The 23408-nt window shown below is 40.5% G+C and overlaps 1 protein-coding gene across 3 annotated transcripts in view; it reads left to right on the top strand.

Moving 5' to 3' along the window:
- The window catches only part of mad1l1 (mitotic arrest deficient 1 like 1), a 54747-nt gene extending 35713 nt beyond the window's left edge, over positions 1–19034 (top strand). For all 3 annotated transcript variants that reach the window (XM_070828419.1, XM_070828422.1, XM_070828420.1), the window contains exon 18: positions 17094–19034. In XM_070828419.1, the coding sequence (XP_070684520.1) occupies positions 17094–17243 (150 nt within the window). In that variant the 3' untranslated portion in view covers positions 17244–19034. The remainder of the gene's footprint in view (positions 1–17093) is intronic.
- The last annotated feature ends 4374 nt before the right edge of the window (positions 19035–23408 follow it).

The following is a 23408-nucleotide window of genomic DNA, read 5'->3' as shown; positions in this document are numbered from 1 at the left end:
CACACGTCTGGTGGCCTATGGGAGCAGAGAGGCCTGTACTACTAATGGAATACGACACTCACACCGTGCACACACACACACACACATATAAAGGAACACCCACACTTAAAGGAACAAACACACAAATACACATGAATACAATATACATAACATGCTCTTTGTGTGTGTGTGTGTGTGTGTGTGTGTGTGTGTGTGTGTGTGTGTGTGTGTGTGTGTGTGTGTGTGTGTGTGTGAGGGTGTGTATGTGTGAGTGTAATCTGGGTTATGAGAATATAAAGTGGACTAATTGTAGGATAAGGCAGGAGTAAGTGGAGAGAAAATGGAGGATTTTTGGACAGGAGGCACAGAAGTCTTTACAAATAGGATTCTAATGGTATTCGCCTCAGCAACAGGGTTGCCAGATAATCCTGCTAATATTCCCCTCTAGCAGAGGCACCCAAATCCCCCCCACCCCATGGTGTAAGCTGTTTAACCTGCAACTGTCACGTTCCCCCTCTCTCTCTTTTCTCACGCGTTCATTATGCCGCATCGCACTCTCGTTCAAATTATTTCTTCACCCTTTATTCAAGTTTACTTTTCAGCCTTGCAACACTGATTTTATTCCGTAATTGAAACGTTTCAACTTGTATTGTCAAGTGATATGCTTTTGTCTCTCACTCATTTTGTCCTCAAGACTCAACAGGGATGGTAGAGACATGTAATGGTAGTAACTTTGGTCACGTGTGAAAAGCGTCAGTAAAATCAAATGTTAATTGAGGACTTTTGCTGTGCTGCCCCAGCAAACAGCTAACGTCAGATTTTTACTGCAGTTAAAGAACAACACAGCACTTCTTCAAACTTGGCTACATTTTTGTTTTTATTCTTGAAACAATCATTGCCTGCAGTAGCTAGTTGGACCAAACGCTGCAGTGGGCAGTGTGTCAGAAGTACTCTCATAGGCAAAGTAAATGAAGCGACTGCTCTGGATTAAGAGCAGCACACAAGGCAGTCGCTGCCCATGGCATCTGACGACCACCAGCTAGACCAAGTCGATGTAGGCGGTGCAGCCTCCCCAGTAGAGACGTCAGAGAGCCAATGATTTATCGGGATAAGAGCGAAGCTAACCCAGCTTGAACCAGCTGCTTCTGGGTAATGTCTGCTTGCGGCAAGGTGGAATGGATGAAATGGGACTCAGGCTGGCCAAGCAACAGGAAATCAGAGACTGTCAGTGCCCACATCTTTACAGAGACCTGGCTCCATCTCAGCGCCATGGATCAAGCTACTGCTCCTGACAGGTGGACCGTGGTCCGAGCAGGCAGAGCAAGGGACTGAGTATGTGTGTACCATGAAGGGGCTACAGCTTTTATTTTAAGATTTTGTTCAACCCTGTGTTGTAAAATGACAAATAAATAAACATAAGAGGCAATGACTCAATGTTTTTGAGGACATTGTAAGGTTTATTAGAGGAAGAAAGCGGTGGGAGGAGGAGGTGACATGCTGCCCCCTATTTCTCTGAGGCAGGTAGCAGGTTAGAGCTGATGCTAAATGTTTGCATGTCATTATGATGATGATGGTTAGTCTTCTTCACTTTATCAACCTTTTTCATTTGGTAAATTCTGTCGCACACTGTGAAAGGATTTACCATAACATGTTTTTTTAATTTTACGTACACTTCAAAGTCAATACTGTTGTTATCAATCAGTTTTACAGAATAAAGTCAGAAGTTAGAATGTGTGTTAAAGTGGGGGTACGTGGTTCTTCTCATATTATTGCAAACAAGAACCAGTATGGTGCAAAAGCTACCCAGTCAGCTAGTTTAGAGAAATTTGGAGAAATGCTGTTTGTCCTTTAATAATGGATTAATGCTATGTTATGTTAAAATGGCTGTGATTGTCAGAATTCTTTTGATAGGGAAAGTGTGCAGAAAATGTATGAGCCTAACTTGAGCATGTGTGTAATTTGTATTTTTAGCTCACCCCTAGGTGAGAGGGCTGATTAGCATCAGTGATTAGGTATTTATGAGGCTCTGCTAATCAGCGAGATAAACACCTTAGCTGTGCGAGCAAGTCAGTTATTTGAAATTTTTTTTCTTCCAGAAGTTTCAAGAAGAGGGAGGCACTGCTTGCATTTTACAACATTAGCATTTGCCCGATTAAAAGTTCAGATCAACACAAAGTCTAAAAGGTCAGTAGAGACATTACAGGACAGAGAGTTTATTGATGGGTAGGTTTTATGCACCCAAGAAACAGCAATTCTCCCCTTATAATTTCCTCTAAGGTTTTAGAAAAATAGACTTTATTTTCATCATAGGATCACACTGGCTAGAGACAATTTGGAGCAGTGCCCTTGTCAGATCAAGACTTTAAATTGATCTGTGATGTTCGTGCTCTAATTTGCACCTGAGAAACTTAACTTTAGCAACTTGAGTTGGAGAAAAAAAAAGACAAAACAGGTCTTACAAGTTGTGCGTCTCTAAGTAATCTTCCAAAGCAGACCCACTGCTGAGCTTACACACCTCTGCTATTGATTAGCTGATTAACAAATAAACAAACGCACAGAGCTGTGCTCTCCACAGTAGTGACTAAAAACTTCAAGATGTTCTCTATCGACTGACTTTTCTTTTTCTCTCTTTCTCTCCTTTCCTCCCTTGCTCTCTCTCTCACTCCTCCCTCCCTTGCTTGACGCGCTCTCCCGTCTTCCCTTCCTAATGAAAGGAGAAGATAGAATCTCACGGCTAGCTCATTAAAACGTACTCCCAATTAACTGTCAACCCTCTCACCAGTGAGAGATGGAGGGAAAGAAAAGAATGTATGGAGGAATGGTAGAAGATAGGTGATGCGTTGACGGAGCAGAACCTATAAAAATGACAGTGGCTTCAAGAAGCAATGAAATAGCACCTTTTGAAAAACAAACTAACACGCTTCTGTGTCTGAGTGTGAGAGCAGGAGAAAGAAGAGGACAGTTAATAAAGTACAGTTTATGAACACTGTGGAGTCTTAATGACCTGTCTTTGTTATATCAGCCACTTGGGAATGATTAACGCCACACAAATGCGTTTGCCTGTGAGTGTGTGTGTGTGTGTGTGTGTAAGACAGAGTGTAAGCATCTCTGCTTGAATGGGTTAGTCATTTGTATGTTATAGCTTAATTTTGAAATAACTTTGAAGCACAGCTTAACTGTCAGGGTTTCCTCTGGCTACCGGGCCAAAAGGATTTGAGCCATGGGAGTGGTCAGGAGCCGGTGGAGTGTGGCCCAGCTGGGCCAGTGGCCACAAAGGTGTCACTCTTTCTCACCTAGTGATAAGCCTGTTATCTTTGCCTCTCTCTCTTTCGAAGCGATCAGATGTAATGCCATGAGGGTGTTAGAGTGTTATGTGTAGCAGGCAATGTGGCAGATACTTAAAATGATTGGGACAGATAATGGTGTTGTATCTATCTTTTTAACCTTTTTTATTGAACAGAGAGTAAAGTGGAATGGGCAAGCTCATTTAAAGGGGATGGCACTAACAGCACATTCATTGCCCACAACACTATTGACAGCAGCCAGCAGGGTGTAAAGATACCAATATAGCCGATTGTACAGAGGAGGACAGTTAGAGAACCATCCTAATTATAATCTGGGGTATGCTAACATTTTCCTTATCATATCTCATGTTACTTAAAATATCTCGTCGCTAAAACAACTGTGCTGCCTGTACCACACGTGCACATGAACAGTAGCTACACGAACCATATCAGATCCTATGGATAAATAATGAGCATTTGTCTTATTCAAATGACTACACAATGAACACGCCAGCAAACATACACAGACATGAACAGTCTTTAACTTCCTGAAAAAAATGCTGCCACACAAATTTGAATTTCACATTGTTTTATGCACTCATGCAAAATGACAATTGAATTATAACTCGAAAATGTAACTTTGTATGATATTTGGCTTTGGGCTGATACATATTCAGCTTAAACACCATTAAGAATCATTTTGGCATGTTGAATGAATGAGGAGATTTACAGTATTACTTCAACGAATGCTCTTCACAATTTCAATTTAACCCTTCAGAGTCTGGGGTAAAACGGCGTTTTTTACTACTTTTCATTTTACCTTTGTGTTTCCCATTAAAACTGCTTAGCTTGCCTTTCTTTGTGTCTTTCTTTTCAGCACAACCTCACCTATGTGATTCTACAAGTATTTATTTATTTTGACATAATATATGGACACACTGTATGTAAAAGTGCAAAAGAAACACAAAATCCGAGTAGGAACTAGTTGGATCTTTGGAGGAGCGGGGGTCTGCGCGGACACCTCCTCTCGTTCGTCTTCACGCGCAGCATCCACTTCATCCTCTGAAAGGAGTCTTCCTCAGAATCAGAACGTTCTTCCCCAGATTCAGCATCTTCTAACTTGTAGAAGAGCTGTAGTGCGCGACTTCGGCTCTTCATAACTTTAGTCTTAATAGGCCGATCGACAAAATTCAAACACTTGTAAAAAGTTTGAAGTGTCTGCTTTCCAACAGTCTTTGAATTGAGCACCTGCGTGCTTGTGTCACAGCTTTACGTTTTCAAACGTGCGACATGTGACTTTGACGCCGTGTGGTGGTCCTAGACTCCGAAGGGTTAATGTATGCAGCTTATTACTGGCTTTATGCAACATATTTAGGCCTGTCAATGAATACTTGTCCAAGTGTACTCATCTTTGGAAGATGATTCAACTCTTGATGTTACAGTTAAGCATTCATGTTTGAATGGACACTGGTACTGGTGATCAAAGATATCTTTTTTTCTGTAATTCTGTAATATCAAAAGTTTCAGTTTCAACACTGTTATATATTTAGAACGGTTTTGTTATTTCTTGAGAATATTTAACACCACTCAAAATAAAACCCCCCTCCTGCCTCCCTCGCCCTCCTAAACCCATCCCTACTATCTCTACCCTGTCACAGTCTGTTACCAAAGTGTGAAAACGCTGCTGTGTGTATCTCGGAGGAAGCCTATGTGATATCCTCCTTATCACAGTTAGCCGCAGGCGTGCTAACGTTAGCTGCAGCTGCAGCGGAGTGGAAGTGGCTTTCAGGTTATAAAAAGCCATATTCAGACTGGGCATTGAAATGCATCTTTGGTGATCCACTTATGAGTGGACGGCTCTAACTACGCCTGTTTACACCTGCCATTAGAATGCATCTCTGCGTTCGTCTCCAGTGACCACTTGTGAGCGGATGTCACTTCCCTGCTTTGTATCCAGATAAATACATGCATCATTTGTGCAAACATTTGTAAGATTGTAAAGATTTTATTCAAATATTTAAAAACTTAAAAAATCCATTTAATAGCACTGTCTTTCCTACTCAATGGCTCCCTTTTCAAAGTCTGCGTGTCTGTGCTTGGTGCGATAGTATCACAGCATCATGTTCTGTTCAAGATTATTATCTCATCTTTAACATCATTATCCAAATCATATCCATAACGTATAATTACGGAGCGCAGAGCAAAGTTTTGGTGAGCAGGCATAGGGAGAACGGAGATGCAGTGCGTCGGATCCTTGAAAAAGTGACTAAGGATTAATGGGCTTCAGCGGGTGAACATGCTGCTCCACCAGAAACATTCCTAAATGCACAGTAGGGTGCAGATGCTGCAGATTATTTTCATGACATCTGTTAGTTGCGATAGTGAGTTAAAATCCCCTTAATATTGGCGTTCCTTCTGCTCAGAAAGTCAATTAAGAGGCTATAGGACAGCGCACATCCGCATACACACTGTTACATACACAGACATATGTGGCCCAGCCCTACTCTGAATGTTGCCTGACTGATTGGATCTCAATGCATCTTGGGAGCATTCACATCTGTACTTACAGCTGCCCACTTTTTGGTCAGATAAGAAAAAAGCATGCCAGGTCTGCAGGTCTGAACAGGGCACACACCTCCCAGTATACTGAGAAGAGCATTGCATTTCGGCTCGCCATTCCCCCGACTATGTTGGACTTGAACGAGCTGCAACGATGATGTAGTCTTGCTCTCTCTCTTTCTCTCACATATACTGTAGCCTACCCTCTCACTCGGATGCAGTCTCGGGTACCAAAATGTGGCACCAACAGATTAAATGTGAATCAGTACACTGTAATCCTGACGTAATTTGATCCTTGAAAGTTCAGTACCCAACCCTACTTGCTGTAGTTCTGTAGTGTACCTATTTTTAGCTTAATGTGATCAAACAAGGTCACAATGCAGATTAAAGACCAGTGCAGTTGTAAACAGCATTCTCTCCTTTGCTGAGCCATTGTTTGTGAACTTTTGGATGAAATGGGTGTTATTATTACTGAAATAATAAGAAACAGAAAGCGAAACACAAGACATAAAAGATCTTACTATCACACGTTGGCTCTAGTCATCTAAAGTGTGTGCGTACACATGCCTGAACTCCTGTTAATGCGCATGAGACAGAGTTGAGAGCAATAAAATGAATCTGAAACTAAAACGGATAGATGAGTGGGTGTTTGGGAAAAGAAAGAAGGCTTGCTGGGACCGAATTTCACTTTGCTCACTGACTGTAACAAAACACTCACTGATGTATCGCTGATAGCTATGAAGATAAACATGAGCAAAGCACTAATAAACAGTAAACACAAAGGCTGATGGGAATACAAGAGTGAATAAATTAACTGAATTTTCAGTGGATATGACTCTATGTACTTAAACCTTCAGAGAGAAATCTTGGAGTTAGAATCCCAGAGAATGAGGAGAGTGTTGACTCTGATTTCTCCTGACAGTTTCCTGTCCTGCTTGCCCTCGGGGTGTGTGCGCATATATACATATGTGTGTGTGTGTGTGTCTGTGCTTGCACGTTTGTGTGCGCCCGCTTGTTGGCGTCACTAGCTCCTCTGTTCGATGTTCGGAACATATGTCTGCTGTCTCCATGGTAACGTGATACATCAGAACCACACTGGAGTCCACCTGAGGTCATGAATATTCCTGAGCAGGAGAAGCTCACTCTCCAGCTCTGACTCGCAGCGGTTCACACATTTATATTGTCTGGGTTACTCGGTGTTAACCACTTTACCCAGTCAGTCTTATGATTTTATCGGTGCTTTGAGTTTAGAATTTAGAAAAAAAGATACGGTTGTGTATCAAGATCCCATTGTATCTCATGGCTGTGTCCTGAAGAGTAAATTGAGTTTATTGATGAATATTTTTCAAAGGTTTCGAGGAGTACTGTTGCATAATTGAAAAAGCTGTAAAAAGCAGTGGAAAAAAAATAGTGGATGTGTGGAGTGAGAAAAGATGTGAGCTTTAACAGGCCTCTTGTCGGCCATTCGTCTTAGCTGCTTGAGGCTAGCAGCTGAAAGCTACATTAGCTTCTACTAGCATAACATACTCAAATCTCTGACCCACCAAGTCACGTATTGTAAAGTAGGCAGCATGTTTTGACAAGGAGGAATAGAGTAGAGGTGGTATAAAGTTCTGGAAAAAATGAATGTGTGATCTTCATGTCACCAGCTATCATGAAAACTGTCCCTCTGAATGCAATAGCTGTTTGACTTAAATTCTGTGGACTGGCCATACTACTAAATGATGTATTTAATCATTTATTTTTTCAATGTTGTCTATTCAGTATTCTGCCACTTATGTAGTCTTAGTAAGACATTGTTAATATAAGTCGTAATTAAAATTGTGGTTCTTGCGATTTGTACGTTTCACTCAAATTGCGGTGTTTATATAAACATGATTAATTTGAGCCCTAACCTGCATCTCAGATTACACAGTTAATAACCAAAAACACTAGAGTTACTACTTCCAACTCATCACATAACCAGGCGGAGAGTTCCTCTAAACTCAAGAACTAAAATAGTTCCTTATAACTAAAGTACCAGTCCATCTGAGAAATAAGACAGATTTATGCGTCCCAGACACTAAATCAATAAATAACAAACTGCAAAAAACAAACAAGGTCTGGACAGTACTTCACTGTGTCTGTATGACAAAGAGAGGGATGCAGTAGCTTAGCGATGCAGACAAGCTGCATTACTGTATCTGCCTACAACTACATCTGTAACAGTAAATGTGTTCAAGTAACAAACAGAATTGCTGCAACTTCACAGTTCATTTAGAAAAGCCAACCTGATGCTCAGCTAACACCTGAATCTTGTTTAGCCCACTTTGGTTTGTTCTATCTGAAACGCATACTGCATATAATATTTTATATTGAGTTCTGGCTGACACTGCATTTAAAAACCCTTTTTTTTTCTCTTTGTTTTGAACGTTGCTTGGAAATTTAATGGTGAAAAGTCCAGCCCAATGGACATGTTTCTTCCGTAATAGTCCCAGCTTTGTTTAATACTACACAAAGGTCAGCACACTCTCATTCTCTCAACTCTAACTAGCTGATTAATGACCTGTCAATCATGCTTCAAAGGTGACACCCAGGGCAGAGCAGTATTGTATAGTTTTCTTCTCTGTGACTACATGATTCACAACTGTTCAAAGCCAAACATTTGAACTAGGACAAAAATCTGATATAATTGCGGCTAAAAGCCAGCAGGGAAGAAGTTATTGATGGTATTTTTGGAAGCTCACCACCACAACACCTCTTTAAGTTCCAAATGAACAAATTCTGAATTTCCTGTAGATTTGAAATGCTCAAAAAATGCTTAAGTCACGGTGAAGACTTAAAGATAAAAATCCAGAATAAACAAAACAACAAAGAGTTGTTTAAACATCTCGGCACATGTTAAGTTAAAAAGTGTCTTGTATTGACAGCTGCAACTAATGCCATGTTTTATGCATGTATGCTAGTGGGGATCCGGCTGATCAGCCTTTCAGTTAGGATGTTTATCATGCCACTCACTAAATAGCCTTCTGTTAGACGTATGTAGTCATTAGCTATTTATTGCTCAGACACATGAACAACACTTTAAAAACATTAAACAAAAAGCTGATTAGAACATAAATATGGATAGAATTGCTGCTGATTTAATTATTTTTGGTGGGAGCTTTACTCCATCTCTCTCCATTTCTCTATCTTTCTCTCACTGACATCCTCCTCCTGAATGCAGAAAAATGCCAAAATCTGCATTTAAATTGAAAGCTATTCATCTGCATATATTTGATTATTCAATTAATTTGCCTTCTGTATTTTCACCCCCACCAATCAGCAGCAATGCTATGCAGTGGAGTTGTTTATTGTTGATGATACTGCTGTTAGTGGGACAGGTGTGTGTGTGTGTGTGTGTGTGAATACTTTATGTGAAGGTGAAGTCTGAAAAGAGGCAAAGGTGTAAATGAGGGTTGAATAAAACTGAATTTGAGAGAGATCTATGCAGCAGAGGGAAGAGAGATTTATTCAGCATGAGGAAAACAGAGCAAGACGCAAAGGGTAAGAGCGAAGAAAAGTCCCCTCGTTAGCGGTGGAGAGCGGAGAGCGGAGGTCAACTGATCTGTGAACTGTATGTCACCACCTCGATATAGAGCCATCTTTCACTTCCACGCATGCACACACAGTCTGAGGCCTCTCTTTTACCAGTACAGTCTCAAAGATCAGCACAAAGCAGTATATCATGTCTGTAAGGGCAGTGAAGCTGTCTTTAAGCTTTTCATCAAGGTGTAAAAGTCTGGGAGAATTGTGATAGAAAGGGGAGTGGTGATTAATCATTATCTTTTGAGCCAGTCATATTACTTGTCTTGCCAATCAGTTACACCTAATAGAAACTGCTCATCAAGTGAAACTGAGAATGCAGAGAGTAGGAAAAAAAAATAACAGTTGTTGTCTGGGACATTCAGAGTGAAAGAGTATAATAAAAAAAAGCAGACAGTTTTACTTTTAAAGTTGTATTTATCTTGGAGGAGGTGTCATATTTTCTGTAGGTGACACTGTGAGCAGTAAAAGTTTGTTCAGTTTGTTATACTGAAGTGATGAGTGCAGTTGCATTCAATCAGATTTAATCAGTAACCAAAATTGTGAATGAAGCAATAGTTGATTAAAATCATTAACATGATGGAATCAGTTGACAACATTTCACCTGTGGTGATTTGGTGAGAATTATGGATTTAAGAAAAAAAAACAAAAAACCTGTTAACTCACTGCTGATAAAAGAAATTCAATTAAATGAAAACAATTATAGCTACAATTATGTATCACAATTAAAAATGTATATTAAGAATTAAGAATTAAACACCACTTTAGCCAGACAAATTTGACAGAGGGCCACTGGTGCTGCTGCTAACCGTGTGATTTGGGATGAGCAGAGGGCGGCAGACTGGGGTGAGAGAGAGAGAGAGAGAGAGAGCTTGGACTGATGGAAAAGGAAGGAGAGTCAGTTTTTAATTGAATTGAGAGTTGAGAAATAACCAGCCAGTCCGATTTGTGCTGAAGTGTGTGTGGTTGTTTTGCATCAGTCTGGTGTTTTTTGTGATGTAATCAATGTAAACTCATTGGACCATGCACATAAAGGCACTGTGCTTCGACGTGCCACTTTTCAAACTGGACGGTAAAGACATATCACATCTGCCCTGCTCTTAGTTTAAAACCAGTGTAACAAAAAGTAAGCATGACAGATTCTGGTAAGAATCACTTGTTGATCTTCAGCTTAGTACAGACTACTTTATTGGCTTGTCTGTGGCGTTCAGCCTCAAACCCATTGGTAGATACTGAAATCATAAATCTTAAAAGAAAAGACTCACAAATATATTCTGTCATTTTTTAAGACAGGCTAAATGATTTCCCGAAACTGCTGCATATGTAAGGGCCTATTTTCAGCAGCAGATTTGGTGCATGTATTTAAAACAGCAGGATGGTGTTATGTGGAACTGACTCAAAATAAACCGCAATGCCCATGTTAATGGTAATGAAATAACAAGATACGAGGCTCATTTATTTGTCATTCTACAACACAGGGTTGCACAATGAAATGCAATTTGTAGTCCCATTATGCCACACAAGAAAAACTATTAACTTGTCACCCATTTCAGCGATATGGCTCACTGATGTGTTTTTAACCCATTTGTCCCCAGACACTGTATTTAGTATGATAAGGAGAAGTGCCACAACATTTGTTCTGATTGGTCTACAGTCTGTCTAGTATCTATCAGTATATTTTTGACATGTTTAGATCACATGGAAAATCACATAAAAAACAAGCTAATAAAAAAAGAAGAATTTTATTATTATTTTAAGTGCACACATGTTATTCCTGAGGAGTTGAGCAAAAGTCAACTGGACTTTTTGAAGGTACTTGAAGACGTTTCGCCTGCCATCCAAGAGGCCTCTTCAGTTCTGAAGCCCATCCAAGAAGCTTCAGAACTTGGATGAAACGAAACGTCTTCAAGTACCTTCAACAAGTCCAGTTGACTTTTGCTCAGCTCCTCAGGAATAACTATGACCTGGATGACTGAGAATCTTCACAGACAAGTGCACACACGGTTCAGCTCCTGTCTATACAATACATATAAATAAAAGTTGCAAAGAACTAGTTGTAGCCATTTAGCAGGGGTAAACATTTGTTTGAAGAGTGGTTCTCCATTAGTTTCAATGGGTTCCAATGCTTTTTCAGGAGGTATATTGGTTTGCTTCTGTTAAATCTCATATCTAGCTTTTTTGAGATAACAACTGACTCTCAAATACATCCAGGAATCTCTCTCTCTCTCACACACACAGACACAGGCCCAGAGAACTCTTCACCAAAGGAAATTACACTTTCAGTCACAGGCACAAATAGATTAATAGTTTTTGGAGAAAGATATAGGTCAATAACACAGAGGAATAAGCTGTATTAGACACTGGCATGGAGGTAATACACGTTACTGATTCATTGTTAATTTTGGTCATTCATTGACAGTGACAAACCAGATTTATCCTTAATTTGAGTTTGCACCTGTTAACAGAATCACCCAATAGTCAGCCAATCGTCTGTTTCAAACTTCCAACTTTATTTATTCATTCATTTATTTTGGGAGTGGGGTCTTTCATGTGTTTCTATTTAACTGTTAAAGGGCGTGGGTGTGCACCTTCACTCTGACCCTGTCTGATTTGGGAGAGGATCATGATTGTCATTCAGGCAGCATGCAGCTCCTCGGTTGGATGAGGTCACTATAAAGACCCGCCCTGCATCTCAAGCCAGGAAGTATTGATTTCCTTTAATTGGATAGACAAATGAAAAGAGGGGATGAATGGGATAGCACTCCTCCTCTCCATTATTGAGGTCTGTCCTTCTTAGACTGTTCGTGCAAGTTTGTTGTTAGACTCCTACCCCTGATCTTGTGGAAACAAATAGAAGTTTTCTTCCGTCTCTGTCTGTTTTTATGTTGGATGAAGTCAGCCTCACCCTGTAGAGGGGACCTGTGGTACTGATATTTATCTGAAGCTCACATTGAATTTTTTTCTCCTCCTCCTGAATGAGGGTTGTTTTCAAACAAAAAAGAATCTTGTTTTCATAAAGGTCAGATATTGTTTAAAACACTTTTTAGGGAAGTGTGAATATGCAAATTAGCATTGATAAGGTCAGTATTTGAATAAAGCTGATTTAAAGACAAAAAAAATACTCTCCAGACCTTTTGTTTACTTCTTTTGAAATGCTCTCTGCATAAGGAAAGAGAAACGTGAGAATGAATCTAAAAAAAAGTGCTGCTGAATGTGTGGCCCTCTGGGTTGCATTTGTTAAAAATCTGCATCTAACCATCAAAAGACTCTTTTCATGTGACTGCACTTTTTGGAAGAACCCTCATATAATACAGGATGTTTAATTTTAATCGAAAATTATTAATGGGTTAGTAAGTCTGGCCTTCACGGTGGTAACAAACAAATGACTCAACTGCTCCATTTGTACTCAAGTGCAAGATGTTTCACCATACGTGAACAGAATCACATAAAATTTGTGCCAGCTACTTCATTAGGCAGATAAGCCAAGTACAGCTAAATTTGCAGTAATTTGGGCAGCCAGGTACGGGCCCTGTATGAAACATTACCAGACCGAGCATGCTAATTTCATTAATTCATTCATTAAATCAGGTAAGCACTTCTTCCAGAGGAACAGGTTGTTTTCAGCACAATCAACTCTGATTTATGAAAGATTATCCAAAAATAAATTAGCACATTAGAGAACAGAAACACAGCACATTTACCTGTGATGTATTGGCTTAGAAAATAAGCTGGTGGTGAGGAATGTAGTATTTCTAGGTCCACTTTGTTGTTCTTCAGAGGTGTAGTTGTATTTTCTTCCTATGGGTGAGGGGGGAGAAACATTTGTACCTGGCACGACAATTGTCTTTGTTGGATACTTAACCCTGCAATGTAAAACTATCAGCAGCTGTTTTTATTATTTACATACTATACAACAATATGTTAATATACAGTATGTTAAAGTGGAATTTTCCTTCTATACAAGAAGCTGAGATAGCCAGTTAGTTAACGAGCCAATAACTCTTATATAAACAGTTATGGTGCCTCTGAATGTGATGAATAGCGGCTTTCCAGCATTTTCACATCAGGACATAGTTTTCCTCTCGCTAGAAACTTGTCATTCCAGTAAAAAGGTTGTGATAATTAATTTTTGATGCAGTCATTAGAACTTGAGCTGGACTGCAGCTTTCCTTGTATAGTATTGATGTACTTCAATATTATGAGTGGAACTGAGGGGAATTGTGTGAAGCCTTTGCCCATCAAGTGTCACCAAATGATTAAGCGGTTATGCTGTTGTTGTGTATACTGATAATACTGTATGTTGCCCTCACCCACTTTCACTTGACGAAGACTAGCCTTGGTTAAAAGAAAGCTGTGTTTCCAGTGTGAGGGTGTTTGTGCACACAGCTACCTTTTTGCTGTTTTTGTAACACTTAATGCGTGTTGGTGGCCACACTGGTGTCATTGCTCCAGGGACAGCAGTGTCTGTCAGTCAGCACACCACTTTCATCCAGGTTAAAAGGTGAAGTGCTGGACAGATTGTCAGGACACTCAGTACAAACACCCGTGATTCGCAGAAGGTGAATCCTAATAACTGTGACCTCGGCCAAACGTTGTATTAAGTTCTATCAAGCAAATAGTATCACGGTCACAGCAATAGTGCCATGGCGTAGTCAGTGTGAGCATGTTAGCTTGCTGATGTTAGCATTTAGCTCAAAGCACCACTGTGCACAAGTCCAGCTTTGCTAGCTTGGCTGTAGACCCCGAGAGGAAAGGAACAGAAAAATGTAACCTAAAGCTGCCTAACTTTCCTCAAACTTTGACAAAGCTTGCAGCCCTGCAGCAATAGTTTCATATATGAACGGCCCCAGTCAGGTTACTTGCTTTTGATGCACCAACAACTAATTAAGTGCAGATAAATAATTTTGAGGCACTGACTCCTCATTTTAATTTACCTGGAATGCCTTCAGTGATTTTAATTGTGAAGTTGAGCTGAGTTGGCAGTATGAACTGATGAGTCTGCTGGCATTAATGGATTCCCCCTCTTCTGCTTACACCCTAGTGTTACACTAACACTGTTTCTACATCTCACACCTACAGCACAGCCACTTCAGATTTGTGTCTGTAACATGTATAGATCTGTACTGTACCATGTATAGATCTGTACTGTACCTTTGCTCATCCATCTGTGTGTCTGGGTTTATGTGAGAACACCAGTGTTTCTCTTAGTGTGACTCACTGTGGGAGTCCTTAGCATCCTGAGCTCCCATAGGCCACCATGCACTTGTCCACTGTGTCTCACACACACCCACCCACTCATACACAAAGTCTGTTCTTACAACAAACTTCCGCAGAAGGTGTTTTAGACACTGAGATCTCCATGGTAACTGCTCGCAGTGTTTTTCTTTGATGTATGTGTTCCATGTTCCCAGAGCCCCAGCAGTTTCTAGGGCCGTGTGCACACACGTGTTTGTGTGTGCCCCTGTGATGAGAGTAGCAGCCTGAGGATATAGCATAGCTTTCAGACAGCCGCACAGGGAAAGAAAACACCAGGGACTGTCAGGAAAATAAAGCCATAGAGCGAAGGACAGCAGTCATGAGAAAGCTGTTGTGATCAGAAAAGCCTTCTGTTTGCCTCACTGCAGTGCCCAGACCTGTGTGAAATGAAATCACCACATGTACAGAGAAATGCTTGTAGAGGCGACTAGAACCGTATTGTTGTGAGATGCCCTCATATAGAATGTTTTACACCTGCTTGCTAATTGGAAACAAGTGTTTTTTGTGGGCAGGATGTAAATCAACATAATGTGTCTGCGTGAGATGGTTGCGTGTGTTGAATGTGTTATGTTAGCCTCCATTTAAGACATACGCATATTTTTTTGAGATATGTCAAGAGATGTATTAAAAAAGTCAATAGTCATACTTAAACTTAGGAAGCACATTATTGAATCATGGGACTTGGAGTGAATTTCAGCACCTCACTATCTATCCACACATAGCACGTAACCCAGAGGAAGCAACCCCATTTTTTAAGTAAAGACATTTTTTTATGTTTGATAACTTTTTGATAATGTCCCAATTAAAGACAGGAGTACACATTTAATCTTGAAAATACCACTATGGTCTGGTGTCACGCTAGCCCGGTAATCTAAGACGCTTACTGCATAGCCGCAACAAATCCGGCTGGAGACCGTTGTTGCATGTCATCCTCCCTCTCTCCCTAATTTCCTGTCTCCAGCCTTTTGACTGTGTGCTATCAAAAAAGCCAATTGCCAAGTTTGAAGAAAATGAATGTTATTAAAAAGGAACTTCTATTCAACCCTGCAGCTCCCCAGACAAAGTCTCTACACCTCTGAAAGTCGATGTATAGTGGTGGCGGTGAATGTGATGCTGCCATATTCTTTGGAAATGGGGAAAAAAAGCCGGCATCACAGATCTGTCTTGAAATCTATATTGCAGAAAAAGGCAAAGAAGGAAGGACGAACTGCTGTTGCAATAAACCTGGAAGTATAATCAATTGATACAAATTATAAAGTGGCTGTACATATAATTTTTTAAAGTGGATTCAGTGTTGAATTACTCTGTAAAAAGACTTTACTCGACTAAGCTGTTATTTAATAGAAATTCTACCAGATGAATCAGATAAAGCCTTTTGAAGAGAAGATGAGCACAACACTTTCTTTGCTAAAAATCAATCAACCATTAAAACTCAGCTTAGCAGCTTTCCAGCTTGTCATCATCTGCTTTGGCTATAAGCTAATGTCTGTGTGACTTGTTCATTCTGCCAACGACCAACATCAGAAAAGCAAGTCATTCTGTCAGTGTCTCTCAAGCTTTCTCCATACTGCATTCAGCATTTTGCAGTCAGCTAGCAAATGTCATTAGTTCAGTTATCCTCTCCTCTCACCCATCAGAGATTTGTGGCTCTTCACACAAAAGTGAACAGCTAAGTTCACCTCAGCCTGTTGCACAGCACACTAATTGGTCTTTCTCCTATTGCTCCTTTGCATCAGCTACACTACTTTTCAATGTCCTGTTGCCAAAGTCTGTTCAGTTTTCAGTAATGCTGAGTTCAGCAGGGATCTTTTCTTGAAATCATGTATTTTCAAAGATGGTTAGCTGCAAACCACACCTGGTGGAGGAACACTTACTGAGTTGGAATTGCAGTGAAAAGTATCCATGTGGGAAATAATGTTGTGCCGTATTAAAACCTTTTTCTGTTAAGCTTCTCCCATTCATTCATTTTGTCTTATATAATTTTCTCTGTGCCATTCGCTTTATAAGTCCTCTCATGATACCTCATAAAGATCTGTGTCACTTACACACATCGACACAGGACATGTCTTAGACGTCTCGATATCTTCCCAGCATGTCATGGGACTCTGCTCCTTGATACCTTCCTCCCTCCCTGCAATGCTTTAATTACTTTATCCCTCGTTTCTCTCCTCATCCCTTTCTCCTTCACTCCATCGCCCCAAGCTGCTCCTCATTCCTTTTAATTAATCCACACAGATTTAGACACCTTCACCCTGCTGTGAATGCATACATACACACTCATATACACACTTGACAATCCCCTGTAGACAATAACAACTTGAAGTGTTCTTGCTTCACTTTGAAAGTTTTTCTCTTGAGATGGATGCAGTGAAAAACACAGGTCTTATTGTTTGATATTGTTTATTGTCTTTTGATGTACCTATGCGTTTCTCTGTGTGTGTGTGTTTCCAGGGGTCCAATGGAAGCATGCAGCTCATGGAGACAGAGTTCTCCAAAACTCTGGGAGAGATGGTGTCCCTTCATCTGCATCACCAGAAGAGCATCCCAGCATTCCTCTCTGCTGTGACCCTCGACCTCTTCAGCCGCCAAACAACAATCTGAAGTAATCTGACACCATCTCAAACACAGGGCTGTAAACATCTAATATTAGGCATTAGTTTTAATTTTAATTTCTTCTTTTCTACGATATTCACAGTGTTTCAAATGTGCCTGCAGCTGTATATTGCAATAAGTGCTGTGTTGTGGAGGATGAACACCTTGTTTGATGGGAATCTTCTGACTTGCATTCAACCGGCTAGGAAAGCAACTTGGTATTGTATTTGTAAGCTGAATATTTCATCAATGAAATTTTGAGAAGTACATTTTTCTTAACAGAACAAGTTTTCATGACAGTGACGCACAAAAAAACCACTGATAGTTTTGTGCGTTTTTCTCATAGTAGGAGTAGGGACTACACTTCACATCCAATGTACCACACACTGTGTGGAACAAAAGAAACATTTGTGTGGTTGTCTGGATCCACAATAGATGTGCTTTGCATGGTCTTTACCTTAATAACCAAAGACTTAACTTAGTCTTTGTTGACTCTTTTTATTCTGCCTTTTGTGCCATCTCTTTTGGGGCATTATAACCAAGGTTTTAGACAGACATTGTGTGTGTATAACAGGCCCAAGCCAATCAAAACAGTGTTAAATGAATTAATTCCCATACAGGATCTGTGGATTCTATGATTTATTTCCCTTTTCTCATTCATATCTGCAAATATATTAAAATTTGTGCCATGCATGTTTTTTATTAATCGTGAACTTGAATTGAAGATAAACTCTAAATTAAAGTTTCTGGCACTTGTCTCTTTTGGTCCTTTCCTTTAGCAGAGGCGACAAGGGAGGAGGTGAAATTTTTTTGTGGAAAATACAGAGATGAAAGCGAACCCTCACAAGTCAAACAATGGTTTGACTGTGATCTGTAATCTCACCAAATTCTGAGTTCACAATCTGTGCAACATGCATAACAGCTTACTCAGACGGGTAGAGTTGGCAAACGTTCACCTAGATCTATTGCATGCCTTGTTGCCCCCTTTAAGCCACTCAATTGTTTTCTTCATTTCCACAAAATGGAGAAAACTGAACAAACAATTGTCACACCAAACCATGTGAGAAGGAAATGTGCTGTCATTTTTTTGAATTATAAATAGGGAAAACTCATGAATAAGAAAAAGGATGTTTGCTATCTTTTCAAAAGGCAACTCCTGTACAGTCGCAAATCAAACAGTAAACAAAAAATCACAGATCCCTAGGGATGTTTGTTGAAACTCACAAAAATTGCATTTTTGCTGCCTTTTGTAACCTTTGTGACACAAGAAACAGTCTTTGGATATGAATTTGATTTTGATGAACTATGATTTCTTCCTTTTACGAGTTTAGTTAACTATTGTGCCTCCGTTTGTTGGCAAGGGTACGGGCACGAGATAAGACGAGGGGAAAATGTCTTGGCAGCAATAAAGAGAAATGGCAGAAACATGCACGGGGTGAAGAGGAAGCAAGGGAGCAATCCAATAAAGCTGAGAAACAAAAGGAAGTGAACTGAGAGTAAAGCCACTTATCATAGCAACAATATAAGAGCTCCAGCTGGTGCGGCCATATGTCTCATGAGAAAAACATATTCCCCTGCACGGTACAAACCACATACTGTCCGTGTTTTTTTCACACTCATCCATTTTCACAACACAGCACATCTTCTGCACACCCGATAGCTCTCACCTAGAGGTAATATTTTAGACGGTTACATATAAGCTATGCCATGAATTCAGTAGCAAACAATATTCTATAGCACTGTGTATACTGTGTGTACTGTGTGTCATATTGTGGCTTTATCATGAAAATTCACATCCAATAAAATTACTGTACCCTCTTATTGTTTTAAGTTTGAAATGTAATTAATAAACTAATGTGACTGCTGAAAATTCAACTTGACTTGAAAGACTCTTAACTTTGCAGCAACATTTAATTAATATCTCATCTACACAAGACCATATCCAAAGGCTGTGACAAACTGGAAGTTCTCACCGCTTTGTTGTTGCGAGCCCCTTTGACTATGGGTGCTGTGCTGTTTGGTGTAACTGCTCTAGTAAGCTCTCCAAAGGCCATTAGTCGCAGTGAGCAGCTGAACCAAGTGTGATTCAAACATCTCTATGGAAAGAAAGAGCAACGTCAACAGGGACTCCTAGGATGAGAATCCTGGAAGGGGAGCTTGCAGCAGGGACCATCTGGTTGCCTGGCCTGTACCAGTGGGCCTCATTCAGACAGTCTTCATCCTGACCGTAGCGCAGTGCAAAATAGCTCGGCCCCTTGTTCATTTAAACGATGCAGAGAGCTTCTGCAAAAAAGAAAATGTAGGGTTTCCAGGGAAAAGAGTTAAAACTTATCAAACTTCTTCTCAACTTTTGCAATGCTGCTTTGGTCAATCAGACACAAGCAAGTTTACATTCCTTCTAGATGAATTTGTAATCAGAATGCTGTTTCTAATGTTTACCGCATCATTGTGACAAAATGATTGCAGCTGCAAAAGCTTTCCATAGTAGTCAAATCATCATATTATAAACCACTGCTTAGTGGTTTAGCATCTCATAAATCTTCAGATTTATGGCTCTATTACTCCAACTGGACCACCAGTGTCATATTTCATTGTCTCACCAGAGCATGCCTCCTGTAAATGCAGCATTTTATTAATGCAGGGCTATTTTCTGTCTAAACGCCCACTCGGTGTGATTCCAGACTCGTTCACGGGGAGCTGAGCTTGTAAGCAGGTGTCAAGTGGCTTGACTCGTACCCACTGGCTTGTTCATCCTCAACCTGAACAAGTAACATGGGGCAGCTACACACAAGGCTGTACAAGTGTTTGAGTCCAATCGGGTGGCAGGCACCTTCCTATGCTGACTCGTATCAACAAAAACAGCTTCTTGGAAAGTGAAATATCAGTCTCTGTGACCACTGTGGAAGCTTGTGGAACATAGAGCATTACCAACTAGACATAATAAAGATCGCCTCTATGCATAGCACCTGTTCTAGATAGGGGCTGAACTCTTCTTTTTTTTCTGGATTTGGCCAGTGTGAAAGTTGCTTGCAGGTTAAGCTCAGGCCACAATAATGGTGGCAACTCGATAACACACTGCTAGACACCAGAGGCGAACGAAGTTATCATACAAGTATCAGGAGGCCAGAAAAACAGAGGCCGCTGTGGTTGCAGAGGCAATAACTCACACGTGGGAAGAGTTTGAGGAGGTCATGAGATGGGACTTATCTGACAAACTGTCAGTCTGCACAGGCAGGAGAGACATTGTCTCGCCCAGGCAGCTCTCAGCAGAGAAGACTGCCTGGCTGACCTCCTCGAGAGATATTGTTGGATGGTGGAAGGAACGCTTTAAGGAACTCCTGAACCCGTCCAGTGTCTCTGTGGGGGAAGCAGTCTGAATTCTTCTCTTTATTTTTATTCATCTGTCCCCCCAGTCAGACCTATAGGACTCCTCCATGCTTTCCTGTGCTTACACAATAGCCACTCGCTACAGGCGAAAGAAGAAGCGGTGTGTAAACTGTCGTTCAATTTTTAAAGGCTTTGCTTGCAGTTATGTAACCCATAGTTGGCTCCGTTTCACCAGTGAGACTTAACTGACACAAGTAATACAATAAAAGGAGAAAAAACAGGTGTTTTCTATACTTAATGAAGATAAATGTTAGTTTCACAATGGCTTGGAAGTAAATGCCATGTCTTTAGTGTGATCTTACAATCCTGAAACACGTATAGACAACAGCAGGAGAAGCAACTGTCTGTCAATCCTCCTGATATATTTCTATGGCTGTAATGTGTGAGCTCTGCCTGCAGAGATAGAATAGACCGTCTGCACTCAGCTTTCATCCACGTTATTTCCATTTCTGTCTTTCACAACCTGTTCAACCTCGATTTCCTTCCTGCCCCTCATCTTCTCTGCTATTCCCGCTTCTTTCCACTCTTTTATTCATTCCTTTATCTTTATTTCATCAGCCCATCATCTCTCAGTCGAAAACAATTAGCACACCCCCTGATATCTCATTAACTATAAATGAAGTGGTAGAGCGGAGTTGAAAATGCCAAATCTGACTTTATAACTCAGCAGCACGCATCAGATTTCACATACAAAGGCACACCATTCCTTATTAAGCAATAAACAGATTTGAAATAGACGGCAGAAATCATTTCAAGGCAGCACTAAATCTTTAAAAGCAATTTTCATGCATGTTCGATTTATTAAAAAGTATAGGAATGGCATTTCAACTTCTTCCTCCAGCTTTTTTTTTTGTTTTCACCACAGAGAAATATTGATAAGGGAGACCTGCTGAGAAGAGACATCCCTACTACAGAGGCGAGTCTCAGCAGGAAACCAGAGAGGCTTATGGGACAGAAAGAGAGGAGAGGGAGGACCTGTCACTACTTTCTTTCATCTCTCATCCCTTTTGTCTTGTCTATACCTTCTTCACTAAACTCTCCCTCTGCCTGCTTCCACTCTCACAGGAAGCTCAGTACCGTTTCCTCTGAAGAGTCTTTCTCCCACCTCTTCCTCCAGTCTCCCGCTCACTCCCTCGCTAAAATCCCGACAGAGAGAGATGGAGCAGCTGTCATGCTTTAGTTCAGATCTGAGTTTCTTTTCCTTGGGTTCCCCCTAGGGTAGGCATTGCATGGTACTGTGTTCACTGAGAAAGGTGTGTGTGTGTGTGTATGAGAGAGAGTGTGACAAAGCATTCATGTGTACATACAGTAATGTGTGGTGGGGCAGCAGTCAAACCTTTCTTCACACCTGAGTTCAGTCCAACACTTGACATTTACCTGGAATTGTATTGGGGATTGAAGCTGACGCTCATCTTTTAATTGGGTTATACCTATTTATGGCGACCTGGCTCCGGGTTTTGCTTTTGGTCATCATTTCTCGCTTGTATTAATAACTTTGTACACGGCAAGTAAATAGCTGTGATCTAGATATGCACCCAGACTGCTGAAAAGAAGATTCTACATAACTGATCAAACTTATTTAGAGAAGAGACCAAAGTGAACCATAGAATTAAACACTGACTGCCCAGATACTGAAATCAGCTTTCAGTTTGACCTCCATATCAAGCAGTTTACTTGATCTGATGTAACTGTTGCCTTCTATTGACTGCTTGGGTTTCCTGCCCCATCGGTCTTCGTTAAAGCATCGTAGCCATGTTCCCGTTTCTCAGCAGTTATGTTAATGAGTGCAACATTATCATAATTGATAACAGGTTTGTTTTAGATTCTCAAACTTGTAGCCTACAGACTGAGTCTCATCAAATAAAACCACTCTAGGCAATTTATCAGACGTTGTGCACACACAAACACAGCAGTGCTTCCAAGGGCCTTGATGTTTAAAGGTCCCTTTAAAGCTTGTGCTTGTCATTGGAGGTCCTACTAGAACAGGTTTACATGGCAAAAAACACGTCTCTCCTGCCAGACGTGGCTGTTGTAGTTGTATTTAGCCTCTTACAGCATGTTCCGTTTTAGAAAAACAGAACAGTTTGTAAGCTTTGCTTTGGCCCTCAACATCTTCATGTTACCGGCAGCTGGTGTTACACAGAAAAAATGAATAGCGGACAGTAAGGTGGATTCAGAAGGTATTCAGTGAGCGGGGACTTCAGCCTGCTGAAGAACCAGAGGGGGGTCACAGGATCAACAGATCCCCTTGTGACATAATAAAGGAAGCCAAATCTAAATACCATATGCACACCGGAAACACATATTTATGTTGAGAAGAAATCAAAAAGTGCATTTTGCATAATGTGGGACCTTAAAGGCATTGGAATAACTGGAATTATCCTTTAAATGTAGGTGTTACCCTTCCTTATTCTTGTGTATGGCCTAACTCAGTGATTCCTGATCTTTTTGGATTGGGACCCCTCTAAATGACGTTTTGTCTACTTTGTGTGAACAAACAATAAAAGTTATTTTTCCCCCTAAAGTGTTTCATTTTAAGTCTTTTTTTAGGCTCCCTGAAGATGAGAATGTCCATTTTGTCAATCAGAAATCAGCAGTTGTCTGTCTGTCTGTCTGTCTGTCTATCTGTCAGTCATTCTCTATCATCTCGTGTCGCCACTGATTTCTCATGGGAATCACTTGGGCTCAGCTCATTCACTAAGTTCCATGCAATATGTAATAGAGCAAACCTTTTTTTTTTTGAAGATTGATTTCCTTCGTTGCACACATCCAGTGTTTTCTAGCAGC

The sequence above is a fragment of the Pempheris klunzingeri genome, chromosome 3 (assembly GCF_042242105.1).
Source record: "Pempheris klunzingeri isolate RE-2024b chromosome 3, fPemKlu1.hap1, whole genome shotgun sequence".
NCBI lineage: Eukaryota > Metazoa > Chordata > Actinopteri > Acropomatiformes > Pempheridae > Pempheris > Pempheris klunzingeri.
This window is presented reverse-complemented; position numbering and strand designations above follow the sequence as displayed.